Genomic DNA, 13,198 nt, shown 5'->3' with positions numbered 1-13,198 from the left:
CCCCCCCTCTCCCTCCTCCTCCTCCTCCTCCCCCGTCCCGTCTGTCCCGTCCATCGGATGAGTGGGCAGGCAGGCAGGCAGAAAGGCAGGCATCGCTGTCCGTACTAGGCTTTAGCAGCAGCAGCAGCAGCAGCAGCCAACTTGTCAAACCAACCTTGGGCCGTGGGCAGCCATATTAATCATTTCGTTCTCTCCTCCTCCCCTGTACGACGACGTACAAGAGGATATCACCTGTACTCCGCACATGTTCGTATCTTGGGTTTGTTTGCCTGCTGCTTGCCGCGCTGTCTCTGCCTAGGGATCCAGTACGCATACTCGTACACACACAGGTACATGCGCATACATCCGGGCTGCTGCATCACGGCTTAGCTCAGTTTGGCAGCAACCTTTCCCTACGCATACAGGTACTGCTGCACATACGGGTACAGTCTGGACTCTGCTGCTGTCCAGCCAGACCCTCGTTCCCGTACAGAGCACGGTACGGATACTCGGTATACGGAGGGAAGAGACGCTCTCTCAGACGACAACGAGTCATCTACCGTCAACCGCCAACCACCACCACCAAAGCACCACCTTGTTCCTGCCTGGGACCCCGGCCGGGAATGGTCCATAATACCTGGCAGGGACGCACTGACTGAGCCCTGGCAGCTTAGCTACCTACGATATACTCGCACTGCCAAGTACAATCGCCACCTTTTTCTCCCGTACGGCCCCCGGATAATACAGCGACACCACCTACGAGAAAGGTGTACGGGAGTGCGGATGCAGAAGGGGCATTGCAATCACTACCGATACCTGTGAGGGGACACCTACTCGTACCTGCCAGTGTTCGACCCCCAAGACTCAGTACGAGTATACCTCACCTCTTACTCTGTCCGCATTTGCCAACGATTATTGAAAGCGGACCCCGGACTGTCACGGTGCTTGCTCGTACTCTGTACATGCGCTTGGTGCATCCTTCGCCGCCACTTCAGACGTCCCGACGTACGAAGTAGCTCATCCATCGAGCTGTTCCTTCTACGGAGTACACTTGACTCTATTTCCCCCCCCCCCCCCCCTTCTCTTCACTCTTGTCTCCTCCCTTCTCTCCCTGCCTCTCGTCTCTCGTCTCTCGTCTCTCCTTCTCTCTCTCTCCGTTCCCCTCGTCCCACCACTCTCTCACTCTCGCTCTCTCCCTCTCCCTTTCAACCTCTCTCCACCCCGCCCACCCGGCATCCTCGCCTTCCTCAGCAGACTGGGGGCGTCCAATTGCTGTCGCATCGAGCAATCTGCACGGTACGGACGAGTGTAGTGTGTGTGCGCGTGTGTGTGTGTTTGTGTGCGTGCGTACGTGCGTGTGTGTGTGTGTGTGTGTGTGTGGACGATCGGATCGACCTCACTCCCCCAAATTAGCCAACCAACCACTACGACAACGTTTCTCTCTCTCTCTCTCTCACTCTCTTCTCTCTCCTCTCTCTCTCTCTCTCTCTCCCTCTCTCCCTCTCTCCCTACCTCCCCCTTCCTTCTTTTCCTCATATTCTTTAACCATTGCCGCGCTCGACGCTGTCTCCCCTGATTACGTCTGTACCTTTGGAAACGAGTCACCTTATCCCGAGCTGTCAAATCGCCAATCTGCGATACGGTATACCGACACAACGACAACGGCCCTTGCAACCAGACGGGAAACCCTGCTGTCCTACGGAAGATAGTAGGGGTCTAGCCCCGGCATCACTGCCACGGAGTACGAGAGGCACGGCTCTACGGAGTGCGACGTTTGACGTGCAAACATCCCTAACCGTCCCACTCGCCAATCCCGTCAGCGACCAGCGACTAGCAGTCAGCGAGAGCCGATTTTCACTTGACGGTATCCGTCCAGTCAACCTTTGCTCTCACACTCTCTCTTTCGCTCCCTCCCTCCCTCCCTCCCTCCCTCCCYCCCTCTCTCTACTCCGGCCTCGTCTCTCTGCTCCTGTCCTGACGGCCGGAGGAGACAGAGGGGATACGAAATTTCGGAATCTTAGCCTGACCCGTCGTCCGCCTTGCCATCGGCAAAATCCCACCCCCAGCATCAGCCAGTATCACACTTATCACGACCCCAAGGACCAAAGGTTCCCGTCCCCGTTCCCGTTCCCGCGTCCCATAACCCATTGTCATCTACTCTTGCACCGACCTGCCAATCTTGGCCTTCTTCCTGCCGGCGTCGTGGCCAGCACGGTTACCAGAGCTCCCGGATAGCAATACTCTGTACATCGTACGTCGTATTATTCCTTGCTGCGATTCATTCGACAAGACAGCACCGCCAAACTTGCCAACCCCCTGGTCCCCGGTCACCGTTACCTTCACAGCCCTGTCGCTTGTCAAAGGTGAGTGGATAGAGCTCTCTTTCCCTTCCCTCCTTCCCTGACCCCTTCCCGATGCACGGCCCGTCTTCTCCTGTGTTTGGCTCTCTATTTTTCTCCATCTTTTCTTCCTCTCTTGTCTCTGTTGATGTCGCACTCAACCGTTACTGTTGACGCGCACTCCTTCGATACCCTCTCGCCATCTTCCCCCCTTCCCCCTCCCTCCCCCCCCTTTGCATCAGCTCTGCTCGTCACGACGGGCAAGGTACGAGCACCGTCATCAATGTTATAATACGTAACCTTGGACGCGCTCGTCAATCCTTCTCTCCCGGTCTGTCGGGATCCCCACATCATCACTTCCCTCATACCATCTTCATTTCTTCGATATTGCACATCACCCTACCCAGTGTGGACCATGTCTACGTATCCCTGTCCATCTTATTCCATTCCTTGTTCTATTACACCTCTGTGCTTCCATTTCCATTTTTTCTCTCCCCCCCCCCTCCCCCTTCTACCGACTATAAGGGACCATTAAGTTGACCTGTGCCCATGACAGACTTGCATCTGGACTTCTGCACTTGACAGGTTTTTTTTTTTTTTTTTTCTCCTTCCTCCTCCCCAGGAGTTCGACCAACACAAGCAGGTGACGTTACATCTTGATACTCGATTTATTAATCGGCCACCGCCGTTGAATACTTCTGGTTCCTTGAGCATCACTTCGCTGCGTACCCTCTGAGACCAAACCCACTCGTGTGGTCTCCCCATCTATCCGAACCAAGTCACCCTCTCCAAACTATAGCTCCACCCTTGCCACATTATTACACAACCCGACCCCAGCAAACCCGTCATTCGACAAATACGCTTGGATCGTTTGACGGTTCGCAATTTTGGTGGTTATTTTCTTCTTTTTATCTTCTTTTTTTTTTTCCCCTTCCTCTTCTCTCTTTTTCTTCTTCTTTGGTTTCTCTTTCTTCTTTCTTCCTTTCTTCTTCCTCTTCTTTTCTGGGCACATGCTGGGTTCATTTTCCAACCCTCATTCTGATTCGAATCGAGCAATCATCAGTCTCACGTCGCGCCACACCAGACGAGAGGGGAGGGGAAAGAGAGGTCTCGAGCAACCTGACGTGGATTTTTGAGAGGTATTGCACGTCCGTCCGCACGCATCGCACGCACGCACGCACATTTTCGGTGTGTGAAGGGAAGTAGAGGGGAAGGCTGGGAGTCGAGACGCCGACAAGTCCTGAATAGCTCCTTTCAGGCCTCGCTGGTAGTTCCTCTGCGGCGGATCGCGGGACATCACATTCACCATGGTTCAGGACTGGTCGCGGGGCTCGGTCCCTCGTCTACAGTCGTTCTCGCAGCCACGATACGGCACGGATGCGACAGAACAGCGGCGGTACTACGAAACGCCGGAGAATATCCGTCAGCCTCCGATGGTGAGCTCTCCCCTCCATTCTCTCCACGCCTCGTACCCGGCACTGACATGAAGCACGGGCAGGCCATCGATCAGGCCCTACGTTCACATTGTGGCATCTCGGGGAAGCAATACTTCGTGGCGGTGATACGAGAGGATGGCACGCCGACCACCTTCTTCAGCCCGGGGCAGAAGCTCAACGACAATGTCGTGCACCAGTTCTTCAATCCGCGTCGATTCCAGGAGGTAACGAGCCATCTCGATACAGGTATGTCGAGGAGCCGACCGGCACCCTCTCTCTCTCTCTCTCTCTCTCTCTCTCTCTCTCTCTCTCTCTCTCTCTCTCTCTCTCAGCGCGCACTTCTGGCGGGATTGACAGCTCTTGAACCCTCTGGCAGGCCCCAACCAGTCCTTTGGCGACTTCCAACACGGTCTCGATGCCAACCCGTACAGACGGGCAAACTACGGAAACCGGTTCCTGGATACGGAGCGGAGGCGGGCGGGCGACGACCTGGACGACGACACCGGCAGCGCGATACCGCGGTCGGCAGGTCGGAAGCGGCACAGGCCCGGCTCGCTCATCGACGACGACGACGTCCCCAACCCGCCCAAGATGCGCAGGGCCATCAGGGTCCAGGACTCGCCGGCTCTCTGGAGCTTCTACGATCAGCGGTTCAAGAGCTGCCAGCAGTCGGCGTGCAAGCTCATCGCCAAGGCGTGGGTCAAGGCCGTCGAGCCCAAGAAGCAGTCCACGCATCCGTATACGGGGAGCGACGAGAAGGCTCCGGACTGGTGGCCCAAGCCGTGGGGGACGACCAAGGAGGACAAGGTGCGGCACAAGGAGCCGGATCACCTGTACAAGCGGGGTGGGTTCTCTCCCCATCTACATGTGCGGTGGTATCCGCGATGTGCTGACACGGCTGCAGAACGCGTCCACCTTCTCAACCACATCCTGAGTCTCGTGGTGGAGCCCAACGAGAGGCAACACCGAGACATCCAGAAGCTCCAGCTCAATGTCAAGAAGCTCGAAGAGTGCACGAACGAGGCACTGTCGGGTTTCTACGCCGAGAGCACGACGAATGCGGGCAAGAAGCAGTTTCTCAACGAGATCTTCAAGGTTGCCAAGCAGCAGGAGAGATACAAGAATGGGGAGATTGGTAGGTACACTGACCGCGGACGACGTGGGGCGAGAGGGGCGAGGGGGGAGGAGGGGGAGGAGAGGGAGAAGCAGGCTGACGTGTTATAGATGGTGCCGTCGAGGTATACGTGCTCGACAACGACTCACGCGTCGACGAGCAGGCGTCGGAGAATGACGGCAACTCGTTGAGCCGCGGTGACGAGGACGACCAGAACGCCTCGCCGTCGACACGCGCGGCCGCGGCGGCGCCGGCGCAGCAGAGCTTCCTCCAGACGCCGGCAGCGACTGGACAGAGCCCGGTGCCGAGCTCGCACAACGGCTCGTTCCTCAACGACCTACCGATGCGGGCGGCGCAGCAGCCCCTGCTGCACGACATGAGCGGCGCGCCGTCGCACCACGGTTTCGCCGAGGGCGGGATGGCCGTCAACGGGGCGGCCGGCATGGGTGGGGTGGAGATGGGGGTGCCGAGCCCGCAGGACGCCAGCCGACGACCGTCGGTGTACAGCGATTACAACAGCAACAGCATGTACACGACGCACCACTGGCCGTCGGCGACGACCATGGCGCCCGACACGCAGGCCATGTACGCCGCGCAGGCGGCCATGCCCCCGCAGACCCAGCCGTTTGTCCAGCAGCAGCAGGCCGTCTCGGTGGCGCAGCACCCGCAGTCGTACGTCGGCCACACCTTTGTCGACCACCTCCCTCGTCAGGGGTACGATCCGACCAGCGCCCACGGGCAGATGTTCCGTACGGGAGAGGTGCCCGCCGGCGGCGCCGCAGCCGCCGCCTCGGCTGGTCAGAACGCGGGGGGCTACAGTTACCTGTCCTCGGATGGACGAGGAGTCGCTGCTCTACCCGGGGTGTCGGAGGTGATTGAGTCTGTCCCCAGGGGAGTCTGACGGATGGGAGCTTGTCCTCCCAACACGACCGACCGAACCATGGCTTTGTCTGCTTGTTCTTCTTCTCTTCACCTTGCATACTTGGACTGTAGCACATGGCTGTCCTTGGTGGGAGAGAAGATTGCTTTAATTCTTAACGATTCACACGACACGGCGATCTGGAGCGCATTTTGTCCCGTTATTTTTCTGTTGAGAGTCTCTTACACGGAATGTGCAGAATTCTTGCTCCTTTTCAAGTTTTTTTTTTTGTGGTCTTTTTCTCTCTCTCCTTCCTTCTTTACTTTCGGGCCTAATCTTGTTTGTCTTGTTTTCTTGGTGCAGGCGTCTCTCTCTTTCCATCTCTATCTCGTCGTCATATTGTTTAGTGGACATAAAAATCTGGCGGAAGAAATTTGCAACTTGTCATTACACACAACACACATACACACACAGAGGGGATCTTTCTTATTTCCTTTCCTTGGTTGAGAACTTTGCAGAAGAAGAAGAAAATTTATGGATATGCAGATTTTTCTTTCTTCTCTTTCTCTTCTCCATGTCTGTTTTTTAAATTATTGGGGTTCGAATTCAAATGGGAAATGGGTGAAGGTGAATTGATACAAAAACAAAACGTTAATTTCTTTTTAGTGTATCACTGATCTTGTTTTTTTTTTCTTTTTTCTTCTACTGTGATTATTACTCTGTGAGATAGATTGTCTTTACTGTGATGGTATTATTACGCTATGATATATATCGTTTTCATTGTGATGGTATTATTACGCTATGACATATATATCATATATATCTCTCGTTTTCACTGTGATGGTATTATTACGATATGATATATTGTTTCTCTCAACTATAATGGTAATATTGCTGCTGCTTGCACCGACAACGTCAGAGACGCCGTATAATGGTTATTCCGGTCCGGCATCTAAGCCTCAGGCCTCTAACCAAACATCTTGAGACTTCACATATATAACTACGGCCTGATCAGGCAGTCTAAGATTGAAGATCGGGTGAGACCAATACAAACCGCCATGGCCTCTTTCTACTTAAAGGGAGCTAAAGCACATACATTATCTACAATATCTGCGCGCGCTGCGGGAACGTAACCCACAGATACATGATACCTTCTAGCGTGATGAATGTTATTTCTCAGTATGATTACGTGTTGGTGGTCAGCCCCACTGGTCAGATGACTGCAGCCACACCCTTTTCCCTCCGCACACACCTGGCTGGCTAGCTTTTCTCACATCATCTTCTAATCATCATAAAACAAGATCATCATCGTCTCAGTCCTCTTCCCGAAGCCTCTGAGCCACCCACAGCACTGCGTGGCTACAGAGCAGCAGGCACCACCAGTACCGGCGTTACGGCTTGTGGCCCGGTTACGGCTCAGTACGCGGTAACTGAGCCTCCGACTGTATCCGCAGCTCTTGCCACTGTTCATACAAGGTTTCGGTCACATGAGACCACGACGAGCCCGCAGCCAGGCCGTCCGTCCTTGGCTGGTCGGGAGGAAGATGATCTGGCCTGGATCACTATTCACTCTGATGTAATGACGGGAAGGTGGCGGCAAAAAAAAAAAAAAAAAAAAAAAAGCCACTACTCTCTGCCTGCTTTACAATGCGTCGTCGTGTTGCATCACCTTGATTTCTCATGATGGAAAGATAAAAGTTGACTGTAGAAGGGCACCTCTGATCGCCCTGATCGGACCGGAATAACCTGTTCCGGAAGATCATTCAACTGTCTGTTCCGACGAGAGGAAGGAGGGTTCAGCCTTACGTCGATCGAGGAAGGAGGTGCGGGGGCCTGTCCTGGTCTTCATGCAGGGCAGAGGGCAAACCCCACCCTTGGCTGTCACAGACTCGTACAACGAACGTACTGGAAGGACTTGGAGCCACACCTCGACGAAGCCCTGCACGGCATCGTCACCAGCTTTGCACAACAGCAGGTTCTGGCAAGACCCCTTTGATGGATTACAAGGAGCTATACGAAAGCGCTCAGCGCAGGCTACAAGAAGCCGAGCGTAACTTGAGTAGGTTGGAGGAAGAGCATCGACTGCGGGTCGATGCCGAGGGCAGGYTACAAGAAGCCGAGCGTATTCAATCGAGTAAGTTGGAGGAAGAGCATCGACTGCGGGTCGATGCCGAGGGCAGGYTACAAGAAGCCGAGCGTATTCAATCGAGTAAGTTGGAGGAAGAGCATCGACTGCGGGTCGATGCCGAGGGCAGGYTACAAGAAGCCGAGCGTATTCAATCGAGTAAGTTGGAGGAAGAGCATCGACTGCGGGTCGATGCCGAGGGCAGGYTACAAGAAGCCGAGCGTATTCAATCGAGTAAGTTGGAGGAAGAGCATCGACTGCGGGTCGATGCCGAGGGCAGGYTACAAGAAGCCGAGCGTATTCAATCGAGTAAGTTGGAGGAAGAGCATCGACTGCGGGTCGATGCCGAGGGCAGGTTACAAGAAGCCGAGCGTATTCGATCGAGTAGGTTGGAGGAAGCATCGGCCATCAGCATTCTTGATAACTACACTTGCTAACAAGACTAGGGCAAACGGTAGATGCATATCTCGTTGGTATTGACTCCATGGATCAATACATACGACGCTTGATGCCCACGCCGGTCAAGAATTCCAACACGCTCTCCGAGGGTCGGAAGAGTCAATCTACAACCTCTGGCCGTACTTCTATCTTTGGGAAGTACTATCCGCATAGGATCCGTCCATGGGATGATTTCCGTCACGCGTGTCACGACGCATTCGAGCGTGTCCGCGCCGTCCTCGGTGACTCATCGCGATTGCCATCCATCATGGACGTGGACGCGGCGAAGAGAAGCGTAGACGAGCAATTGCCGCTCGCCTTCCTCGATTCTGAACACTTCCGCAACGAGGCGAAGACCTCGTTCGTCATTCATGAAGCACTAGAGAGGCCAGCGCAGCATGTCATGAACGCCTACCTCGAGGCAGTCGGATCCCAAGTACGGCTCTATTTTGACAATCGCTCGGCAGGTTGGCAAGCCCGGGTCAGACCACCGGCCGATGCGGCTAGGTCGGAGGCAAGCTCCAGCGTGCAGGTCAGTGACGAGAGAAATGCAGGGGTTGTAGCGCAGAAGCCAGGGGTCACGACGCAACCTGACTGCTTGGTGCTGGCCTCTACGATGCCATCTCCACCTGCCGAGACAGCTGGGGAAGGGCAGAGAGAGCATGCTGGCAGGCCCAGATCGGTCTACCGCGTCCTTATGGGGGAACACAAGTCAGTGCACCGTATCAGGGCCCAGGCCCTCTCTCGCTTCAACCATACGCCACTACCCGAGGACATCATGGTCCAGCTCGCCAAGGTCAACAACAAGACGCTTCATGGAAGGCAGCATAGTGGGGGCTCACCGTCAGACGTCAACACGATGCCTGCCCCTAGGTTGCTTCCAGGACAGATATACTTCATCAATGCGTTGACGCAAACGTTTCATTATATGGTCACATCCGGTGTCGAATATAGCTTCTTGGCATCCGGTGAGACCTTGACGTTCCTCAGGTTATCAGGAGACGACCCCACGACTCTATCCGTCCACACCGAAGCCTTCCCCCAGCACCGCCAAACCATGTCTCAGATGGGCATGGGAGGCATACATGAGCTGCCTATATCGCGGCTGTGCGGCCTATGCATGCTCGCATTCGAGTCTACCCCCGAGCCACCCCGGCAGCGGAGTATGAATGTATTCAGGCTAGCTCTCTTTCCGGAACTGCCTCCCTCGCACCAACCTAGGCCGTCGCTCCAGTCTGGGCCGAGCTCGAGTCCGCAACGGGACGATAACGACGACCACGATGACGGCCATGACGACGACCATGACATCGACACCGATACAGGCGACAGAGGCCATGGCTCTCCTTCCAACGCAGACGGCTCTTCATCCAGTCGGCCTCAGCCTTCGGTATACCAGCCGCCAAAGTCCTCCCCATTGAAGCGTCAGCATTCAGCCTCACCCCGATCGCCAAGACATGAAGTCACGAGCAACGTTTCAGTCAAGGACAAGGATCGGAAGAAGCGGCGGATCACGTCGCCCTCTCTCCCTAGCCCATTCGACCCGTCCACCTTCAGGCCGATCAGGCCATACTGCACCCAGGCATGTCTACGAGGTCTGCTTCGGGGTGAGAATGTCGACCGTGGCTGTCCCAACGTCCTACTCCACCTAGAGGCGCAACGCCATGCCTGCCATCCGAAGGGCCCGAGATGGGCAAGAAGGCATGCCATCACGGGTGATGAGCTACGCGAGCTAGTCAGGCACCAGCTTCTTGAGAACTCGGAGCTTGACTGCCAGTGCCTTCTCGACGACGGGGCCCGGGGTGCCATCGGCTGTCTGTTCAAGATCACGGTCACAGGTTTCGGGTACACCCTGGTGGCTAAAGGCGTGGAGACGCTCCACAGCCGCCGGCTGCGACACGAGATGCGTGTCTACGATAAGCTCGATACTCAGCAAGGGCTACTCATTCCCGTATGCCTCGGGACGATCAAACTTTTCTTGCCCTACCCAATGGTCAACTGCACGCTGATCACTCATATGCTACTCATGTCCTACGCGGGTGAGCCTCTCTATCGGGAATCATCACGCCAGGCGCTCGAGCGCGCCGGCATAGACGTCGACGAGGAAGAACGGCGCACGATTCAGGAGCTGCAGGCCGTGGGGCTGACTGATGGAGACGATATCAGCAACGGCAACGTCATGTGGTGTGCCGAGACGAAGCGGGTTATGAAGATTGACTTTGACCAAGCTTACGTCTCGACGGTCAACAGCGACCAGGTACGGGAAACGTCGACGACATCATCAGGGTCAACTACAGGTGACGGGCTTCTACCCAGCGCGGAGCCGGATGATGATTGGAGGGGCTTCCGCGACAGTAGTTCACTGCACTCGACGGTAGACTGTCTCCTGCTTGCTTGAACTGAAAGGATACCTGTTTGGTGATGGTCAGATTGTGGTTCCCCCCCGGGGTATTAAACGAAAGCAGTATCACGAAATACGTCTGTAGTAGCTTAGTCCGAGACAGCCGGTCAGGTAGTAGCCAGTAAGTAGCTTCAGAAAAGATTGGCCAGTAGCTTACAGGGGTTATACGACGTTGGGTCACTTGAAAGTGCTTCCCATATCATAGTCAGCAGTTAGCATAGTTAGCATAGCAGAGACAATGGTCAAGAGGGATCAAGCACTTGTATACATGATGAGCTCGACGGTGTTTTTTCTAGCTCTCTAGCTAATCGGAGATGTGAGGTGAAAGCTCGGTTGTATGTGTGTGTGGCTGTCACGTGGCCAGCCTCAGTGAAGGGCTCAACAGAACCCAACCTTTCCAACATCTTCCCCAAGTGACTTCACGGTGAATTGGGAGAGAGAGAGAGAGAGTCGTCAAGGTCGGGCATGAGAATATGGAAGAGAGATGCGATTGAGAGATGGGAAGAATACATACACATATATATATATATATATATATATATATATATTAGTGGACATTATTAATAGGAAAGGAAAAGATGGAAGAAATAAAATGGAAAAGAAGAACCCGGCGAGGAAAAAGAGAGCAAGAAAGAGGGAAAGAAGAGAAAAGGAGGGTAAAATAATAAAAGAGAAAAGAAAGAAAAAAAAAGAATAAATAAACAGATGCCCATTTCCAACAAACAGACGAAAACGCCAAGCTGAATACACCCCCAAGACTTGCACGAGGACAAAAAATAGAAAAAAAGAGCAGAGGGAAAACAAGACTACTGTTCAACAATGGTAGGCTCCTCCTTCGGCTGAGGCGGTTCCAGACCGGCATTCTGCGCCACCCTCTTCCAGGTCTCGAGCTCACGGTACAGTCTCTCGCACTCCTGCTTGAGCTTATCGTTGGACATGCTCAGCTCCGTGATGGCCTGCTCCGTCAGCAGCTTCTCCAGCGTCCACTTTTCGATATTCTGCTGCTCATTCTCCTTGAGCTGGATGATGAAGTGGCATGCCCGCTGGAGGATGGAACCCTTGTTCTTCTCGCATCCCGGCACTATCTTGGCTAGCTCGTTGATTCCCTCGTTGATCGTCTCACGACGGCGACGTTCAACTACCATACACGTGTCAGTTTTTTTTTTTCTTAACAGGGGAAGAGGAGAGGGGAGAGGAAGAAAAGGGAAGAAAGAAAAAGGAGAGAAAGAAAAAACTCACCCTCTTTGTGATTATCCTTGCGCATCTTGTGCCACTCCTCTGACCCGACCGTGGGCTTGGGCCCCGGCGTCGGTGACCCGCCAGAGTACCTCGACCCATCGGGCTGCTGGACGGCTCCGTCCGAGGCCAGCTGCTGGCTCGGGGGCACCTGAGGTTGCGGGGCCTGGTCCGGGCTCACTCCGTCGGGCTGGTGCTGCGGCCGCTGTTGCGGCTGCTGATTATGCTGCTGCTGAGGTTGCGGCGGTGGTGAATGCTGCTGCTGCTGCTGCTGCTGCTGCTGGTGATGATGATGGCTGGCGTCCGACGCCGTGTTGAAGCCGGAGCCGTCGTGGCCATTCTCCTCGCTGGCGGCCTCGGCAGCAGCCTGGGCGGCAGCCTGAGCGGCGAACTGCTCCTCGGTGGAAGGGGGGACGTGCAGCGTCGGGTACATTCCCAGGGCGGCCTGGGCGGTGCTGGTGGCCGAGGCATTGTCGGCGGCCTCGTTGCCCTCCTGCGTAGCTTGCTGGAGGGCGTTGAAGTCGGCGACGTTGACGCCGTTGGCGGCGGCGGCCTCGGTGGCCTGGATGGCACTCTCGATGTAGGCGGCCGTGTCGCCGGGGGTGACGGACATGTTGGCCGCGGGCGCGGTGCGCTTGGATCGAAGCAGGGACGAGGGACTGCTGGGATCGCGCTTGCGCTTCTGACCGGGAGAGCCTGTGAGGGCCGAGAGATCGGGCTGATGTTCGGCCGTGTCGCTCATTTTTGTACGTGAGTTGAGCTGAAGTTTGACTCTCTTCTACCAGCAAGTTTCTCTCTCTCTCTCTCTCTCTCTCTCTCTCTGTGTGTGTGTGTGTAGAGTGTAGAGCAGTATAGATGACTATGAGGCTTTCTTTGTTAGATAACATGTCTATTTTCCGAGTTTTAGAGAAAGGACTAAGCCGCTCGCGTCGGATTCAATCATCAAAAGCCCCCCTCCCCCCTCATGATGCACAGAGCGGCAGATGCATGTATCGTGTAGCATCCAATCACATCTGCCTCGTCGACGCGACAGCTCGCAGAGAAGTGCAAACGCATGTGGACGACAAGATTGTATCTGACAGCCAGAGCGACGGACACACACACTGAGATTTTGATTTTTTTGGTGGTGTGGTGTGTGCATCATGAGAAGGGTGAAATGTGCGCGCAGCTCGAACGGAATGGTGGGCGACATACCTAGTAGAGCATGTGCTCTAAGGTGGGTGGGCGAAATCACACGAGGCTCCTCACGTGTTTTGAATCTCGTGATATCGCGA

General features: G+C 55.1%; 3 protein-coding genes across 3 annotated transcripts; 2 read left to right on the top strand and 1 right to left on the bottom strand.

The window, feature by feature from the left end:
• Window positions 1–3,801: 3,801 nt before the first annotated feature.
• Window positions 3,802–5,769, top strand: GMORB2_6736 (Protein of unknown function (DUF2841); the record flags this gene model as incomplete). Its single annotated transcript, XM_035468704.1, has 3 exons — window positions 3,802–4,000; window positions 4,131–4,889; window positions 4,979–5,769. The coding sequence occupies 3 exons, from the start codon at window positions 3,802–3,804 to the stop codon at window positions 5,767–5,769; spliced, it is 1,749 nt and encodes a 582-aa protein (XP_035321838.1).
• A 2,591-nt stretch (window positions 5,770–8,360) lies between these two features.
• Window positions 8,361–10,685, top strand: GMORB2_6735 (uncharacterized protein; the record flags this gene model as incomplete). The annotated part of the gene is made up of 2 exons (XM_035468703.1): window positions 8,361–9,711; window positions 9,769–10,685. 2 exons carry the CDS (start codon window positions 8,361–8,363, stop codon window positions 10,683–10,685), a joined length of 2,268 nt encoding a protein of 755 aa, XP_035321837.1.
• Window positions 10,686–11,494: 809 nt separating this feature from the next.
• Window positions 11,495–12,666, bottom strand: GMORB2_6734 (uncharacterized protein; the record flags this gene model as incomplete). Its single annotated transcript, XM_035468702.1, has 2 exons — window positions 11,495–11,826; window positions 11,928–12,666. The coding sequence occupies 2 exons, from the start codon at window positions 12,664–12,666 to the stop codon at window positions 11,495–11,497; spliced, it is 1,071 nt and encodes a 356-aa protein (XP_035321836.1).
• Between the last annotated feature and the right edge of the window lie 532 nt (window positions 12,667–13,198).

This window comes from Geosmithia morbida, assembly GCF_012550715.1.
Source record: "Geosmithia morbida isolate 1262 chromosome Unknown scaffold_6, whole genome shotgun sequence".
Classification (NCBI taxonomy): Eukaryota; Fungi; Ascomycota; class Sordariomycetes; order Hypocreales; family Bionectriaceae; genus Geosmithia; species Geosmithia morbida.
This window is presented reverse-complemented; position numbering and strand designations above follow the sequence as displayed.